The following is a 17,664-nucleotide window of genomic DNA, read 5'->3' on the forward strand; positions in this document are numbered from 1 at the left end:
TGCTGCATGTTTTAAGTCGAGCTGTTAGTGTAATTTAATCATGCAAAAAGCTTAAAACAAATAATCTTTTTAACTCCGCAAACAATATATAAAAACGCCGTAAATAATCCATTCATTCAATGGATTTCTTGTTTTCATTTATAAAATTGATATATCGCTAGTTAAAATAATCTTCTTCAGTAGAGAATGTATAAATTCACATCTTTTACAAAGATCAGCTTAATTTCAAAGTATCCCCATGCATATAATTGTCAAAGCCAATAAATCTTTCTGCAGATTTTATTCATTCTTATGCACATTTTCCCGTAATTTGTATTTGAATTTTAACACCAAACACATAAGATACATTGGTCAAGGCTTTCAGTAAACGGGAAATGCCTCATATGTTTTGAATATTTTCGAATACATAAAACAGTAGTGTAATAAATATGTCAATAAATATCTCATAAAATATGATAACATTTAAGCTTTTATATCTATGAAGCCATTTTCTTTAACTTAAATCCCTTTACGCGGGAAGTAGCCATCTCCACTTTTCAGTCATACCCGTTTAAAATATTTCCCATCATGCAGATTATATAACATATATATGAAACTTTTACAACAAACATATCGAATTATAGCACACAAATATGAAAGTTTAGAAAATACAAATAATTAGAAAATTATACAACACAAGTATCAGAATTATACCACATATATATCAAAATATTACAAACATATATGAACTTTTATAACATATATATATGAAAATATCGAACATGAATATAAAATTAAACAACACATAGTTGTTATTCAATACATATATAGGATTTTATCATATAGATATGACTAAATATAACATATATATATATATATATATATATATATATATATATATATATATATATATATATATATATACAACTATACTAAACATACATGGAAATATAGAACTTATATATACAAATATGTATACCATATTACTATGAATACATTGAATTTTGCAACGATTGACACGCCATACATATAGTACAATGTATATTTATAAAGCCAACAATTTTTCTAAGAAATAAGGTCATGTCGGTTCAAAAACAGACTATCAATGACATTGATTGCTTGCATATTGACAATATTACACTTGCATACAATTTGTATTTGTCACAGATTGAAAAAGAGAAAATACAACTTATTTATATTGTTTCCAACAACAGGGGTCGCTTCCTTGTGGAGAAGGTATCCGGCGACGTGGATGCCTCTAAGCAGACGCACAACAAGCATATCCTGGACAAGCAAATGATCCACATGCCTGTTTTCCGACCGCCATACCTGTCCGTGATTGACGAGGGAAGCACCGTCAGGAGCGTTACGGTACGTAACCGCGTTAGAACCGGTAAGCTGTTCCTTTAAAGTGATCTCCCCTTCTCGATGGTTTATCACTGCGACATGAACTCTCACATGGCTTTTTTAACATAAACTTTATTATAACATCTACAATAGTCTTAAACAAAAAATGCTCTATATTCTATAGATGCAAATGTCAAAATTCCAGAACAACACTATAGTCTGAACAATAGCACAAAATTCACTTCCAAACAGTAATAAATACAAAACATACCGTAAAACAATAACCAAGACATTTATCTTTTAGAATAAAAATAATATATTCAGCAGATAACGTTTTATACTTTTGTTTTAAGCAAATTTTTCATTCATACCAGACACAACGAGATGACTCAAAGTATAGTATTGCATGTTACGGCATATGTGCCAAACCACCATAAATATTACATTCGATCAACTTGTTCAATTATATAATTTATCCCATCATCAGACGTGCATTGTCGAAATAAACCACTGTGGAATAAATTTTCCTCTAGATCTATTTCAGCAGTGCTGAAATATAGCTGTCACGCGCGGCGAAGAATGTTCATATTACTCGGAATCAACTATAAAGTAATCATTTTTAGTAAAATCGAATCAGATTCAACAAAACAAACAATTTGATACCAAGATGTAATATATTTTTAACACATAATGCAACTCAAAAAGCAAATAAACATTATTTACAAATATTAAGTGCGCGTACTCGTGACGCCATTATTAACACGTCATACGACACAATGCATGTTGTTTCACGCTAAAGATGCAGTGTCTTTTTTTCATTATTTCTTAAAAATTGGGGACGTAGAGGTATGATAAACAGCAAAACAGGTTAGTTACTGATCTTTTTGTAATGTATGAGGCTCGACACGATTTAAATAATGAAACAATGTTTGCTTAAAATGTCTTTGGGATTTTCCGTCTAGTTCGATTTTCCTATTCTATTTTTAAAGAAATAATTTACGACTAAGAAAATTGATGGGATAAATCGAATACTAGGTCGGTGCCGAATAAAGCAAAGTTTATCTTGCTCGGCACGAAAATCTGAACCACTCGCCAAGGCTCGTGGTTCAGATTTTCTAAGCCTCGCAAAATAAACTTTGCTTTATTCGGCACCGACCTAGTATTCTCTATTTAGATGAGTACTGTATATATAACATATTTTTATGTATATGTAGGCCTATATTAAATAAAAAATGAGCCATATATTAAATAGTTATATAGACATGCATAAAAAATAGGCAAGAGTAACTTTTGGCGGCAGTAGTCTAACGAGAGAAGTAAACAAGTTTATGCAAATATAGATTTTCGTTCATTGTATACTAGTTATTGAACGATTTTCGGACCGATGTCTTATCGCTAGCAGTACCGTCAAGGCAGCCGATAACTGAAGTATTACGTTTTATCCCATCACCAGATGTGCATCGTCGAAATAAACCACTGTGGAATAAACTTTCCTCTATTTCGGCAGTGCTGAAATATAGCTGTCACGCGCGGCGGAGAATGGTCATATTACTAGGAATCAACTATAAAGTAATCAATTATAGTAAAATCGAATCAGATTCAACAAAACAAACAATTTGATACCAAGATGTAATATATTTTTAACACATAATGCAACTCAATAAGCAAATTAACATTATTTACAAATATTAAGTGCGCGTACTCGTGACGTCATTATTAACACGTCATACGACACAATGCATGTTCTTTCACGCTGTTGTTTAGTGGTTTTTTTCATTATTTCTTAAAAATCGGGCACTAAGAGGTATGATAAACAGAAAAACAGGTTAGTTACTGATCTTTTTGTAATGTATTAGGCTTGTCACGATTACAATAATGAAAAAATGTTTGCTTAAAATAACTTTGGGATTTTCCGTCTAGTTCGATTTTCCTATTCTATTTTTAAAGAAATAATTTACGACTAAGAAAATTGATGGGATAAATCGAATACTAGGTCGGTGCCGAATAAAGCAAAGTTTATTTTCCTCAGCACGAAAATCTGAACCACTCGCCAAGGCTCATGGTTCAGATTTTCTAAGCCTCGCAAAATAAACTTTGCTTTATTCGGCACCGACCTAGTATTCTCTATTTGTCGCTTGCGTGTTAAAAGAGGACGTTTATTAAGGTTACATTATACTAAACAATATAGTCATGTAGTCTGTACTCTCTAAAACAAATCATCATATTTTACAATCTCTTGCACGACGGTTAAATTACATTGTATGTGAGAGCAAGGAACGACAACTCTTCGTGGAGATTGCATATTTTATTCGAAGGCGGGTTTTATACTTTAGATTGTTGTAATAGTTACATCTTTTGGAGATATTGGAAGGGTAAGCATAGGCGTTCATTACTTAATCCCCGAAGTGTGATTGAGTAAGAAACTATAGTAAAATGCGCTCAAATAGGTTAAATTCAACTAGAAAACGACCGATAAAAGAGGTGCAAAAACAGTCGATTTTGATCTCAAACCGCACCAATTCGTTCTGAAAGAAGCCATACATCTGTTGTAATATTTTTTTTCTTCTTCGACAAAGCATGTAAAATATTTCAGTATTATGACTGATTTGTATCATTTATGTATTTTTTTAATCTTGTACGACCTGTATATACCAAAAGCACCGACAGCGAAATCCAGATGGCTAATCAAGCGTTATAAAATGCATGTTCAAGCTTAAGACGTTAAAGATCGATCTGCACTTTGGGGTGAACATTGTAATATTCTGTTAATTATCCATAAGTGCATATTTTCGCGATTTAAACAGTAAAGGATGTCCTATAGGTTACAATATACTAAATAATCGAGTAATGTAGGGCTGTACTCTCTAAAAATATGATCATATTTTACTCGAAGGCATGTTTATACTTAAGACACATGTTTTGGTTACATCGTTTTGAAATATAATATAAACATATGCGTTCACTACTAAATCCTTCCGGCAATGAGATAACGATAGATTATAGTAGAAAATGCGCTGAAACAAAGATTCCACTAGAAAACGGCAAAAAAAGAAGGAATGGATATAGGGATCTGTATGTGCAAAATGTTGCAAATTATTTCACTTTAACATTAAGTTACATGAAGGAAATATTTAGTATATGGTGACCTTAAATGAGAACATGGTGGAAGGTTATCATTCTGTATCGGTTATAAATCATCTCATGTAAGTAACATCAGCATTTGCAAAATAATTATCAGCAATAAAGTTAAATTTAATTTAAGGCACACATTTATTTTTCGGTCATTAACATTATGATCCATAAGATCAAAATCTCATTTTATTCATATGTTGATTTAAGAAATTAATACACGCATTGTGTTTTCTTTCAAGTTTAATATGAATTTTCATTCTGCTAAGGATGTCGTTTTTTGAAAGACTATTACATGGGTTTATCTTAAATAGGGCCATGCAATAGATGTAATAGATGTAACAGATCTTCCTGACTCTGGTGTTTATATTTGTTGTAAAGCTTTAAATACGATAAATTGCACGTACACTTTTCGCATTTAGATATATACATTTAATTTTAGGACCTTACTTCATCTGTGTCGTCATCAAATGAAGAAGTAGCCCACAATGGAGACTCAGAAATACCAACAGTCATCGTCGAGGAAGACGAGAAGCAAGATGACGTGTTACCGCTTTCAGTGAAATCGGAAAAGGCAAGCCATGCTTCAGAAGCAGCTGACAGTAAACAAAGCGATTCGATTGCTATTAAGATACAAAATGATGGATAAATAGTGCGTGTTAAATGTTCACTTATTTTAGTTGAATAACTACGCTCTAACAATTATTCAGAGAATACAACAAATACAAAAACCATAGTTGTATTCTATGTGGATTAAGTGATATTCCATAGATCTTTCTGATCTTAAGCGTGTGAACATATGGGTTAAAATATAGAACGATATGTGTATTTGCACATATTTCAGAAACATGTTTACATGAAGCAAACACACATTGTCTTAACCTTTAGAAAAGAAAAGTATAATTCGATATATATTTTTGCAACTCCGACCGATGTCGTCTGCTAAGTGACAGATCATAAGATCAGGGTGCCGGATCAACGGTGTTTACACGCGGGCTAGACAGAATGAAAACACACCGTTAAGAACGATATTTTTGCAAATATCTCAAGTTATTGAAATATGTTTGCAAAAATCTTAAGTGCATAAAAGACCATTTTTCTTGCAGTCTGTGCTAATATCTTAAGATTTAAGAATTTATTATTGAATACGTCTGAAATCGGTGCCAACATTTCACGTTGCGTGCAGCATAACCGTGTATAAGATTGGCTGTAAACATGGACTTTTTGGCCAATAACACATGTTTAAATAAAGTAATTTCGATGTTTTTCACATTGAAGCATAAAAACACAGTCTTTTATGCACTAGTTGAAAAAAGTTTTTTAAAAAGCAACACTTACCGGTGTGTTTACAAAGCAACACTTACCAGTGTGTTTACATCCATTAACATCCATTTGTAAACCCCATAAAGTCAAGTGACCCTCAATAACCATAAAAAGGCTTTCATTAATTAAAGTGTAGTACCGTATACAACTGGCTTGGTCTAGTTTACACAATGTTAACTAGTTGTTATTTTGAACACATTTGTCGCTGATTTACATGAGGTATACGTACACATTCAAATAACCAAAATCCACGCGATAATGTTTTGTCATTTAAATTAACCCATTTATGCCTAGTGGACTCTTCCATCCTTTAAAATTGGATCAATTTATTACCAAAATTAGGGATGTCTAGTATATTTATTTCTATATTTAGAAAATTTCTTAATGGACTTCCTTTAAGCAAACAGCAAAGACCCTGATGAGACGCCGCATCATGCGGCGTCTCATCTGGGTCTACGCTGTTTGCCAGGGCCTTTTTTCTAGACGCTAGGCATAAATGGGTTAAAGTGAAATGAATTTTATTTTCAATATGCGAATTTATACATGAAACAAGCGCATAACAATTATACATGGCTAGGTCAGGGGCGGGAGATTGAGAACTAGACCTATTAGAGATTTGTCAACCGCCTGTAATCATTGTTCAAAGCCCACGAATGTGAATTGGTGTTAAGATTTGCATTTAAATAATCAGACTACGTTTGCTCTTTGTACTCATATTTACAACAAGCGATGTAGGTATATGTTATCATGATCTTGTTACACATAATATGTCATGTACATTCCAATATATGTTCATTTGTCAAGAATGATTATTCACGCTTCGATGAATCGAGTCTATGTTTACTTAAAGTGTTTATTTCTACGACAAATAAGGCAAATTGATAGAAAATGTCTGTTTTCTATGTTTATGAAGAATGGAAAACTGAACGACAATCCGAAATAAGCCAACCACTCATGCGAACTTTAATCATGCTAGTCTATGAAATATTGAACAGTTATGGAGAAATAATTCTCAATTTGTTTTTACAAGCCTTACTATTGACTATTTGTTTGGGAAAGTTCATAACGAAGTAGAGAACACAAATAGCTGTACATATCAATTCATAATTGAATAGCATTTTATGCATTTCCTCGTAATATGAACCGTCGGGAAAACTAAGCATACTTTGTATAAACGTCGACAACCCTTACATCTTTAATCCCCACGGTCCTGAAACGTATTGAGTCAAGGCGACTATCATAGATCAATCTCCGTGCACAGTAACTGTTGTCGCCCCATTCTCTCACATACAATCGATCAATCTCCGTGCACAGTAACTGTTGACGCCCCATTCTCTCACATACAATCGATCAATCTCCGTGCACAGTAACTGTTGTCGCCCCTTTCTCTCATATACAATCTCTCCTAGATTTGAGATGATTTTTTTGTTTAAGTATTATATTATGGAAAGTAGTAAAATTTTCTTTTAAATTCTGAAAATAGTGTGTAAGTTTAGGTTAATAAATAACAAAAAATACATATATTAAAAAAAGTAAAAATAAGAACGGGAAAATTATTGTACGACGTGACTCGGCTATCATCACGTGGTTGGTTATGATGGATGGAATTTGATCCTGCTTTGCTGGTTCCAATGAAAGTTATTCGCGGAGATTGATCATAAATGTCTGAATGGTCGTTTATATACCCAAACGGTCAACTTGGAATATTCATTATTTTGAAACCCAGATTATATCCGAGTCAAATATCGCGATTTGCCGGCAACCTTTCCAACTCAATAATGTTGATATTCTCGAATAAATGTAAAAAAAATAACTGTTTTCAAATATTAGTATTGGTGTTCAGAACACTCGTGCATTGTTCATCTTCGACGGTTTGCATTTGAAAAAAACATATTTCAATTTATTTATCTTTTCTGCGCTACCAAATTGTCATCATGACGCTGTTTGAACACTATGTCCAAGCCTATACCATACTTTAAAGGTTAAGTTGTGCCTTGTTTCTGATCGGATATAGACTACTCAAACTCATGGCGGCCCTAGATATGTTAAGTAGCAGCGACAGATTACGTTTCAAATCCACGAAACATTTATTATCATCCAAATGGCGCTGTTATTTCGATTTCTTAGCAAATTTATTAAGCAGCAATGAGGTTATAATACTGATAAATACGTGTTAAAAAATCTAATATGAACATTTAAAGTGAAAGCATTCAATAGAAAGATAATTTGTTTGTTTTTGGTAAAATACAGTCAAATATTTTCTCAGTATAATGAGAAAATCTACATATGTGTAATAGTTATTTATTCACGATACAGACAATTATATTTCGCGTTGTTGCCCTGAAATCAAATATCCTTCCTGTATTTTGTTTTTTGCAGGTGTATTTTTTGTTTCGTGTTCTCAATAACGTCTGTCTCAATTACGCTTGTTCAATATACTTACACTTATTCAATAAAGAGGAGAGTTTTACCAGGCATTTTTATTACACACGTCATTTGAATTTTTAAAATTATGCAATACTATATTTTCTTAATAAACACTCTGAATAACGTAAAACACATTAAAAATAATTAATTTTTAATTAAAAAATGCGTTCGCTTATTTAAAGAAAAAGAGTCACAATACCAAAAGTGTACTGTGTAATTTAAAAGTATGGCCATGTTAAATTTGTAATTATTCAAGTATGAATGTGTTATTTAGGTTTAAACTTCTTATCGATAATTTTACAAGTTATTGCCTTTTTACCACATTAACAATACTTATCGTTACAGTTGCTATGTTCAAATTTGTTAAAAAGCAAAAGTTAAAACGTTAGCTCTGCGACTTAATTGCCATAATACGATGTCTTTTTTGTTTGTTGTTTGATAATCCATCTATGTTAACATCATATAATGTTTAAGATTGTTTATTTTATCAGTTGCAATAAAAGTAGAAAAGAAATTGACAAATGTGTTTAGTTAATCACTCATGATGCACGGTTTAATATGTTTCTCCATGAAGCGGGAGCCGGAAACAGGGACTGATCATTTTGCGTTGTCCTAAAGATATTTTGTTAAATTAAATAACCCGTTCTTAATTAAAATATCACTTACATGTTTTTCCCTTAGATGCAATATTGTGACAAGCATGGCGCTTAAGTGAATTATTATGGCGTGAAGTTGAAAAATGGTATCACTGCTACTGGCAATTGTATCACTGCTACTGGCACATGCCACAATAAGTGAACCACACAGAGATGTTTATATCAGTAAGGATATTTGACAAGAATATCAGTCAGGATATTCCATAATTTAATATGCTAATTTGAGAAATTCAAAGTGTTCGAAATTAAATCTGCAACAAAGGTTTTTCACTTACTGCAGAAACTGTTTATTTTTACAAGCAAAATCAAGTATGTAAATTGTATGAAACAGTGAGTATAAAAACGGTGTAGGGAAAAAAACAGTCATGGCATTTAGTGACAGTCTTCAAGTTCATCTGCAGTTAAACTGTGAATCAAATGGAGTCATAGTTTGGTAATCAAACACAGGGAAATGCAGAACTTAAATGTTTGCAAGTGTGTTATAGTTTCTAATTGTGGTTCTTTTTTAGTACCGGAAATTGAAATTGTATAACCTCATGAAGAATATACGCTCGATCAGTGCATAATCTCAGCTTTCCGAGAAAGCGTTCCTTGAGTTTTCGGCTGCATTACGATTAAACTATTGATCCACAAAACATAAACTAAAGTAAATCAATGCTGATAGTAAAAATAGTAAACCGACTTTTACCAATTTACGATTAAGCTCGATCACATTGTGCAATTCGCCATATTGAAATCGGGAATATAACATAACAGTTTAATTAAAGTAAATAATAAAATCTTATGATGGGCAATACAAATGAATTTGATCGAATTAATCAAAGAAGTAAAAAAAAACGCCTTAAGACATGTATTATTATCAAAATAAACGGGCAATACCAATTTAAACGGCAACGACGTCGAGGTAATACTAATCAATTATCAATTATCAGTTATCAATTATCGGGTATGTGAATTATTCAAAGCGCTTGAGGAACTGTAGTTGTTCGCTAATTTGTATAAAGAGGGCATTGAAGTACCGACATTTCGTGTAACCAACTTCAGTCGTCACAAACAAAGTGCTTTGAAGAAATTAACATATTATATCGATATTATTGCATACAGACAAGTGTCAGGATAATTCCCAAACAGACTACCAGGCTCACTGTATGTTCACTTAAAAATCATAAATACTAACCTTAAAGCACATATTTTAATAAACACTAAAATATAATATAACATTTTACATAGCGGCTGTACACATTTTGGTATAAGAAAGAAGACAACTTTCTACTTGACAAGTTAATCCTAAAAGTTTTCCTGAAATGTTTTAATAATTGTACACGTATTGGCGTATGTAACATACAGAACATGCCCGCTTAGAGCAGTTGTGGTATGACGTTTCGTCATATAACCATAACTGGAAAGTCCACTTAGTATTTAAATTTCTCCTTCAAACATAACAAATACACTGATGGCTTTAATTATCGCAGACATTTATTTGCAGGACAACACTGGCCCGTTCCAAACATGTTAAACACACGGATCTGTGTTGTTGATTAACATTCCCTTGTAGATGCGCTGATTATTGAAAAAATCTTTCACTTAGTGATGCAAGCATGAAATTTGGCATAAATTACCTTTAGGTACCCCTTTCTTCAAAAAGCACGCTAGCCACTTGAAAATTCAAAATGGCGGCTTTTTTTCAAGATGGCCGCCAATACTCTGTTTTAGCAAGAAGTACTAGTAGGGTCAATATATGAAAAAATACCTTCAATCACCAATCACCAAAATATTGATACAAAGGGTATTTTAACTGATCCTGGTAGGGTATAAGGTCCTTTAAAACATATCAAAAGTTTACTACAATCGGACCTCCGGAAAATTGTGTTTTTTTTTCAAGATGGCAGCCAAGATGGCCGCCAATTACCTATTAATGATCATAACTATGTAACTATACAATCAAATTTGATGAATGTGTTGTCTATACCTAAGTTTCAAGGGGCAAAGAACACATAAAGATCATCAGACTTTGTTTAAGTTTACACTAGTACACACAAATCCAACATGGCGTCCAAAATGGCCGCCAAGATGGCCACCAAAACCTATAAATGATCATGGCTATGTAAATATCCACTGAAATGTAATTCTGTTGGTGGCTATACATTGGTTTCAAGGGTCACAAAAACACATTAAGATCATCATACATAGTTTAAGTTTATTATATTACACACAAATCCAACATGGCGTCCAAAATGGCCGCAAAGATGGCCACCAAAACATATTAATGATCATAACTATGTAACTATCCACTCACATTTGATATATTTGGTGTCTATACCTAGGTTTCAAGGGGCAAAGAACACATAAAGATCATCAGACATTGTTTAAATTTACAATAGTACACACAAATCCAACATGGCGTCTAAAATGGCCGCCAAGATGGCCACCAAAATCTATAAATGATCATAACTTTGTAACTTTCCACTCACAATTGACGATTTTGGTGTCTACACCGAGGTTTCGAGGGGCAAAGAACACATTACGATTGTCAGACATAGTTTAAGTGTATTATGTTACACAGAAATCTCAAATGGCGTCAAACGACACACAACGAAGGACCACAAGTTCATTACTTTTGACGTGATGCTTGTTATGTGAAACGCCGTATTTTGGACCTGCCGCGATTTTTGGATTTTGACAAGAGAATCGATATTTTTCAGCTTCAGGCAACACTGAATTTGCAGGGAATGATGCGTATCTTGCACCAGAAAATACAGTACCCTGGGCTGCAATTGTCATTCAAATTCCTTCCTATGATTAAAATGTACAATGGGGACAAAGCGTGCATTCTATCAACATAAGCCTTAGTTTGCAACCTTGCCACAACCTTCACACTATTGTAACGTTTGACCAACCCTTGTATTAGGAGGCTGCCGAAATCATCACTGATGCGCCACAAAGTAGTTTAAAGTGTTGATTAGACCATCTTCTTGTTGAAAAGTGCATACACAGCCAGCTCACAGCCGAAATGACACAGGAAGATCCAGACATTCAGATACTGCTGGGTCATGCAAAGGATTTTTACCCTTCCTTTCTTAGGGGCAACATGACGCTAGCAGATGATATGTTATGCGATTTATATCAAACCCGAGAGGGCTACAGAGAAGAAGAAACATGAACTTGCCCAGACCTCAAAGACAAGCATAGTATGGCTGAATTATCAGCTTATGATTAACAATTCAAGGGTGTTGATAAAAGCATATCGTACTGGGTGTTGGCTGATGCATTAGCAGGCAGTGCCCGATTTGCTATTTATCTTTGCTGCAAATAAGCGACCTAGAGAAACGTACCCAGACGTTTATCGAAAGTTCGGTATTGGTTTTCACGTTGTTCGTAGAAGCCATCAGTGCTATGCTGGGCTAGGACGTGATCTTGTCATTGAGCACACATTGATGATGTGTTTATAGAAAACATGTGATCTAACTCGCGGCAGTGAAATGGCCGAGGAAATGCAAACCCCTTGGACCCTATCTGCATCATCGCAACACAAAGATTCAACTGAGGCGTGCATTAAAGGGGATTCTTTGATCTATAGAAAATGCAGACACAGATTACAACCCGCTCTCCATACATAGCTCACCCTACTCTAAGAAACATGGTCAATAAGATAGTGGCTGGGTCAGATGTGAATGTTCATGCAGTTGAGGCGGTTGTGAAAACGATCATAAGAGATATAATAGGAAAGTCGGTCTTTGCTTATAAATTCACGGGAAAATACAGAGCCAAAGCTCTTGGGAATAGCTTGGCTGTTAAGATCGCTTCTGACCGTGCTTTTATTCTGACCGTGCTTTTTATCCTGCTCTTCTGTTCCAGCGTTTCCTGGTGGTGTCAAAATCTGGAGATCCTTCCCTTGCAGTCGTATTGTCTTTTAAACTGAGCTCCCATCCTGCTGCCTTCTTTGAAAACAAGAACATACTATGTACAGCAGATAAGCATCAGATCGCTCAGGCAATTTGAGAGTATGCTGTAGACACATCATGTGAGGCTGAGATGAACTGTATTCATGAAACAGATGCATGAGGGTGGCACGTTGCTGAATCCTTCACCGTGGAGAAGGGCGACTTATATAACGCAATAGCCGAGTCTTATGTAGATTCATAAAAAATGCATTACGTACAAGCGACAGTGGGGTTCAATGGCTACGAAGACGGTTATTATAACATTGACAACACACACCGGAGAGATGAAAAAAAAAACGTGAATCATATTGTGAGTTTCAGCAAAGAAACAGAATTCTCGTGTCAAAAAAGAAGACTTTTTGTCTCGTGACTGAAAAAAGGCCGGCATGATTGCTCTGATCAGCACAACTCTGCCTTAAATGTGATGCTATTTTGTTCTGTCTTCAGTGGATGCAGACGTTGAAATTGTTAAAGAAACAGTATAACGATCTCGTCGTAGCACCACACAGTTGGTGGGCGAGGATACAGATTTGCTCATCTAGATCCTGCATTACTCCGAAAGGGACAATAAAATCATCTACTTCTGCTTTGATGTAAATACATAGTCAAAGGAACACAATGTGTATAATATGAACCTTATGGAAGAACTCATGCTTATTCAGGCTGTAATTAATATTCAATGATTTTCAGCAACGGTAAAAAATGAAGTTTACAGAAGTTAGTAAAACCTGATCCTATTTTGAAGGCATGTGCTAGTTCATTCTCTCTTCCAAATGTCATAAATTGGAGTTTATGATTATTCATCTACTTAATGATAACCTCAACTCGAGTGTTCCTTGTCTCCTAAATTATGGCGTTTTACATAACAACCATAACTTTTGAGTAACAAGTCATGGACTTGTGGTCCTTCGTATTGTGTTAATGGCCATTTTAGTCGCCGTGTTTGGTGTTTGTGTAACATAATTTGCTTACATTTTGTCTGATGATATAATGTGATATTTATGTGTTCTTTTCTGCCTGAAACCTGGGTATAGACACCAAATTTATCAAATTTGAGTGGACAGTTACATAATTTACATAATTTATGATCATAAATAGGTTTTAACGGCCATCTTGGCGGCCATTTTGGATTTGTGTGAAATAAAATAAACTTAAAAAATGTCTGATGACGTTAATGTGTTTCTTTACCCCCTGAAACCTATCTATAGACACCAAAATCTAGATCTAAAATTTAGTGGAAAGTAACATAGTTATGATCATTTATATGTTTTGGCGGCCATCTTGGCAGCATGTAAGTAACATCAGCATTTCCAAAATAATTATCAGCAATAAAGTTAAATTTAATTTAAGGCACACATTTATTTTTCGGTCATTAACATTATGATCCAAAAGATCAAAATCTCATTTTATTCATATGTTGATTTAAGAAATTAATACACGCATTGTGTTTTCTTTCAAGTTTAATATGAATTTTTATTCTGCTAAGGATGTCGTTTTTTGAAAGACTATTACATGGGTTTATCTTATATAGGGCCATGCAATAGATGTAATAGATGTAACAGATCTTCCTGACTCTGGTGTTTATATTTGTTGTAAAGCTTTAAATACGATAAATTGCACGTACACTTTTCGCATTTAGATATATACATTTAATTTTAGGACCTTACTTCATCTGTGTCGTCATCAAATGAAGAAGTAGCCCACAATGGAGACTCAGAAATACCAACAGTCATCGTCGAGGAAGACGAGAAGCAAGATGACGTGTTTCCGCTTTCAGTGAAATCGGAAAAGGCAAGCCAAGCAGCTTACAGTAAACAAAGCGATTCGAATGCTATTAAGATACAAAATGATGGATAAATAGTGCGTGTTAAATGTTCACTTATTTTAGTTGAATAACTACGCTCTAACAAATATTCAGAGAATACAACAAATACAAAAACCATAGTTGTATTTTATGTGGATTAAGTGATATTCCATACATTTTTCTGATCTTAAGTGTGTGAACATATGGGTTAAAATATAGAACGATATGTGTATTTGCACATATTTCAGAAACATGTTTACATGAAGCAAACACACATTGTCTTAACCTTTAGAAAAGAAAAGTATAATTCGATATATATTTTTCCAACTTCGACCGATGTCGTCTGCTAAGTGACAGATCATAAGATCAGGGTGCCGGATCAACGGGGTTTACACGCGGGCTAGACAGAATGAAAACACACCGTTAAGAACGATATTTTTGCAAATATCTCAAGTTATTGAAATATGTTTGCAAAAATCTTAAGTGCATAAAAGACCATTTTTCTTGCAGTCTGTGCTAATATCTTAAGATTTAAGAATTTATTATTGAATACGTCTGAAATCGGTGCCAAAATTTCACGTTGCGTGCAGCATAACCGTGTATAAGATTGGCTGTAAACATGGATTTTTTGGCCAATAACACATGTTTAAATAAAGTAATTTCGATGTTTTTCACATTGACGCATAAAAACACAGTCTTTTATGCACTAGTTGAAAAAGTTATTTAAAAAGCAACACTTACCGGTGTGTTTACAAAGCAACACTTACCGGTGTGTTTACATCCATTAACATCCATTTGTAAACCCCATAAAGTCAAGTGACCCTCAATAACCATAAAAAGGCTTTCATTAATTAAAGTGTAGTACCGTATACAACTGGCTTGGTCTAGTTTACACAATGTTAACTAGTTGTTATTTTGAACACATTTGTCGCTGATTTACATGAGGTATACGTACACATTCAAATAACCAAAATCCATGCGATAATGTATTGTCATTTAAATTAACCCATTTATGCCTAGTGGACTCTTCCATCCTTTAAAATTGGATCAATTTATTACCAAAATTAGGGATGTCTAGTATATTTATTTCTATATTTAGAAAATTTCTTAATGGACTTCCTTTAAGCAAACAGCAAAGACCCTGATGAGACGCCGCATCATGCGGCGTCTCATCTGGGTCTACGCTGTTTGCCAGGGCCTTTTTTCTAGACGCTAGGCATAAATGGGTTAAAGTGAAATGAATTTTATTTTCAATATGCGAATTTATACATGAAACAAGCGCATAACAATTATACATGGCTAGGTCAGGGGCGGGAGATTGAGAACTAGACCTATTAGAGATTTGTCAACCACCTGTTATTATTGTTCAAAGCCCACGAATGTGAATTGGTGTTTAGATGTGCATTTAAATAATCAGACTACGTTTGCTCTTTGTACTCATATTTACAACAAGCGATGTAGGTATATGTTATCATGATCTTGTTACACATAATATGTCATGTACATTCCAATATATGTTCATTTGTCAAGAATGATTATTCACGCTTCGATGAATCGAGTCTATGTTTACTTAAAGTGTTTATTTCTACGACAAATAAGGCAAATTGATAGAAAATGTCTGTTTTCTATGTTTATGAAGAATGGAAAACTGAACGACAATCCGAAATAAGCCAACCACTCATGCGAACTTTAATCATGCTAGTCTATGAAATATTGAACAGTTATGGAGAAATAATTCTCAATTTGTTTTTACAAGCCTTACTATTGACTATTTGTTTGGGAAAGTTCATAACGAAGTAGAGAACACAAATAGCTGTACATATCAATTCATAATTGAATAGCATTTTATGCATTTCCTCGTAATATGAACCGTCGGGAAAACTAAGCATACTTTGTATAAACGTCGACAACCCTTACATCTTTAATCCCCACGGTCCTGAAACGTATTGAGTCAAGGCGACTATCATAGATCAATCTCCGTGCACAGTAACTGTTGTCGCCCCATTCTCTCACATACAATCGATCAATCTCCGTGCACAGTAACAACAATCTCCGTGCACAGTAACTGTTGTCGCCCCATTCTCTCACATACAATCGATTAATCTCCGTGCACAGTAACTGTTGTCGCCCCATTCTTTCACATACAATCTCTCCTAGATTTGAGATGATTTTTTTGTTTAAGTATAATATTATGGAAAGTAGTAAAATTTTCTTTTAAATTTTGAAAATAGTGTATAAGTTTAGGTTAATAATTAATAAAAAATACATATATTAAAAAAAGTAAAAATAACAACGGGAAAATTATTGTACGACGTGACTCGGCTATCATCACGTGGTTGGTTATGAAGGATGGAATTTGATCCTGCTTTGCTTGTTCCAATGAAAGCTATTCGCGGAGATTGATCATAAATGTCTGAATGGTCGTTAATATACCCAAACGGTCAACTTGGAATATTCATTATTTTGAAACCCAGATTATATCCGAGTCAAACATCGCGATTTGCCGGCAACCTTTCCAACTCAATAATGTTGATATTCTCGAATAAATGTAGATGAAATAACTGTTTACAAATATTAGTATTCGTGTTCAGAACACTCGTGCATTGTTCATCTTCGACGGTTTGCATTTGAAAGAACAAATTTCAATTTATTTATCTTTTCTGCGCTACCAAATTGTCATCGTGACGCTGTTTGAACACTATGTTCAAGCCTATACCATACTTTAAAGGTTAAGTTGTGCCTTGTTTCTGATCGGATATAGACTACTCAAACACATGGCGGCCCTAGATATGTTAAGTAGCAGCGACAAATTACGTTTGAAATCCACGAAACATTTATTATCATCCAAATGGCGCTGTTATTTCGATTTCTTAGCAAATTTATTAAGCAGCAATGAGGTTATAATACTGATAAATACGTGTTAAAAATCTAATATGAACATTTAAAGTGAAAGCATTCAATAGAAAGATAATTTGTTTGTTTTGGGTAAAATACAGTCAAATATTTTCTCAGTATAATGAGAAAATCTACATATGTGTAATAGTTATTTATTTACGAT

General features: G+C 33.9%; 1 protein-coding gene across 2 annotated transcripts in view; it reads left to right on the plus strand.

Moving 5' to 3' along the window:
• The window catches only part of LOC127863291 (bestrophin-4-like), a 47,367-nt gene extending 30,980 nt beyond the window's left edge, over positions 1–16,387 (plus strand). The window contains exons 12-13 of one of the 2 annotated variants that reach the window (XM_052402710.1): positions 1,194–1,350; positions 4,898–5,421. In XM_052402710.1, coding sequence (XP_052258670.1) covers positions 1,194–1,350; positions 4,898–5,104 — 364 coding nt within the window. In that variant the 3' untranslated portion in view covers positions 5,105–5,421. Of the gene's footprint in view, positions 1–1,193; positions 1,351–4,897; positions 5,422–14,461 lie in introns of those variants that run through there. The other variant, XM_052402709.1, reaches the window with a different exon arrangement.
• The last annotated feature ends 1,277 nt before the right edge of the window (positions 16,388–17,664 follow it).

This window comes from Dreissena polymorpha, unplaced genomic scaffold (assembly GCF_020536995.1).
Source record: "Dreissena polymorpha isolate Duluth1 unplaced genomic scaffold, UMN_Dpol_1.0 chrUn004, whole genome shotgun sequence".
NCBI lineage: Eukaryota > Metazoa > Mollusca > Bivalvia > Myida > Dreissenidae > Dreissena > Dreissena polymorpha.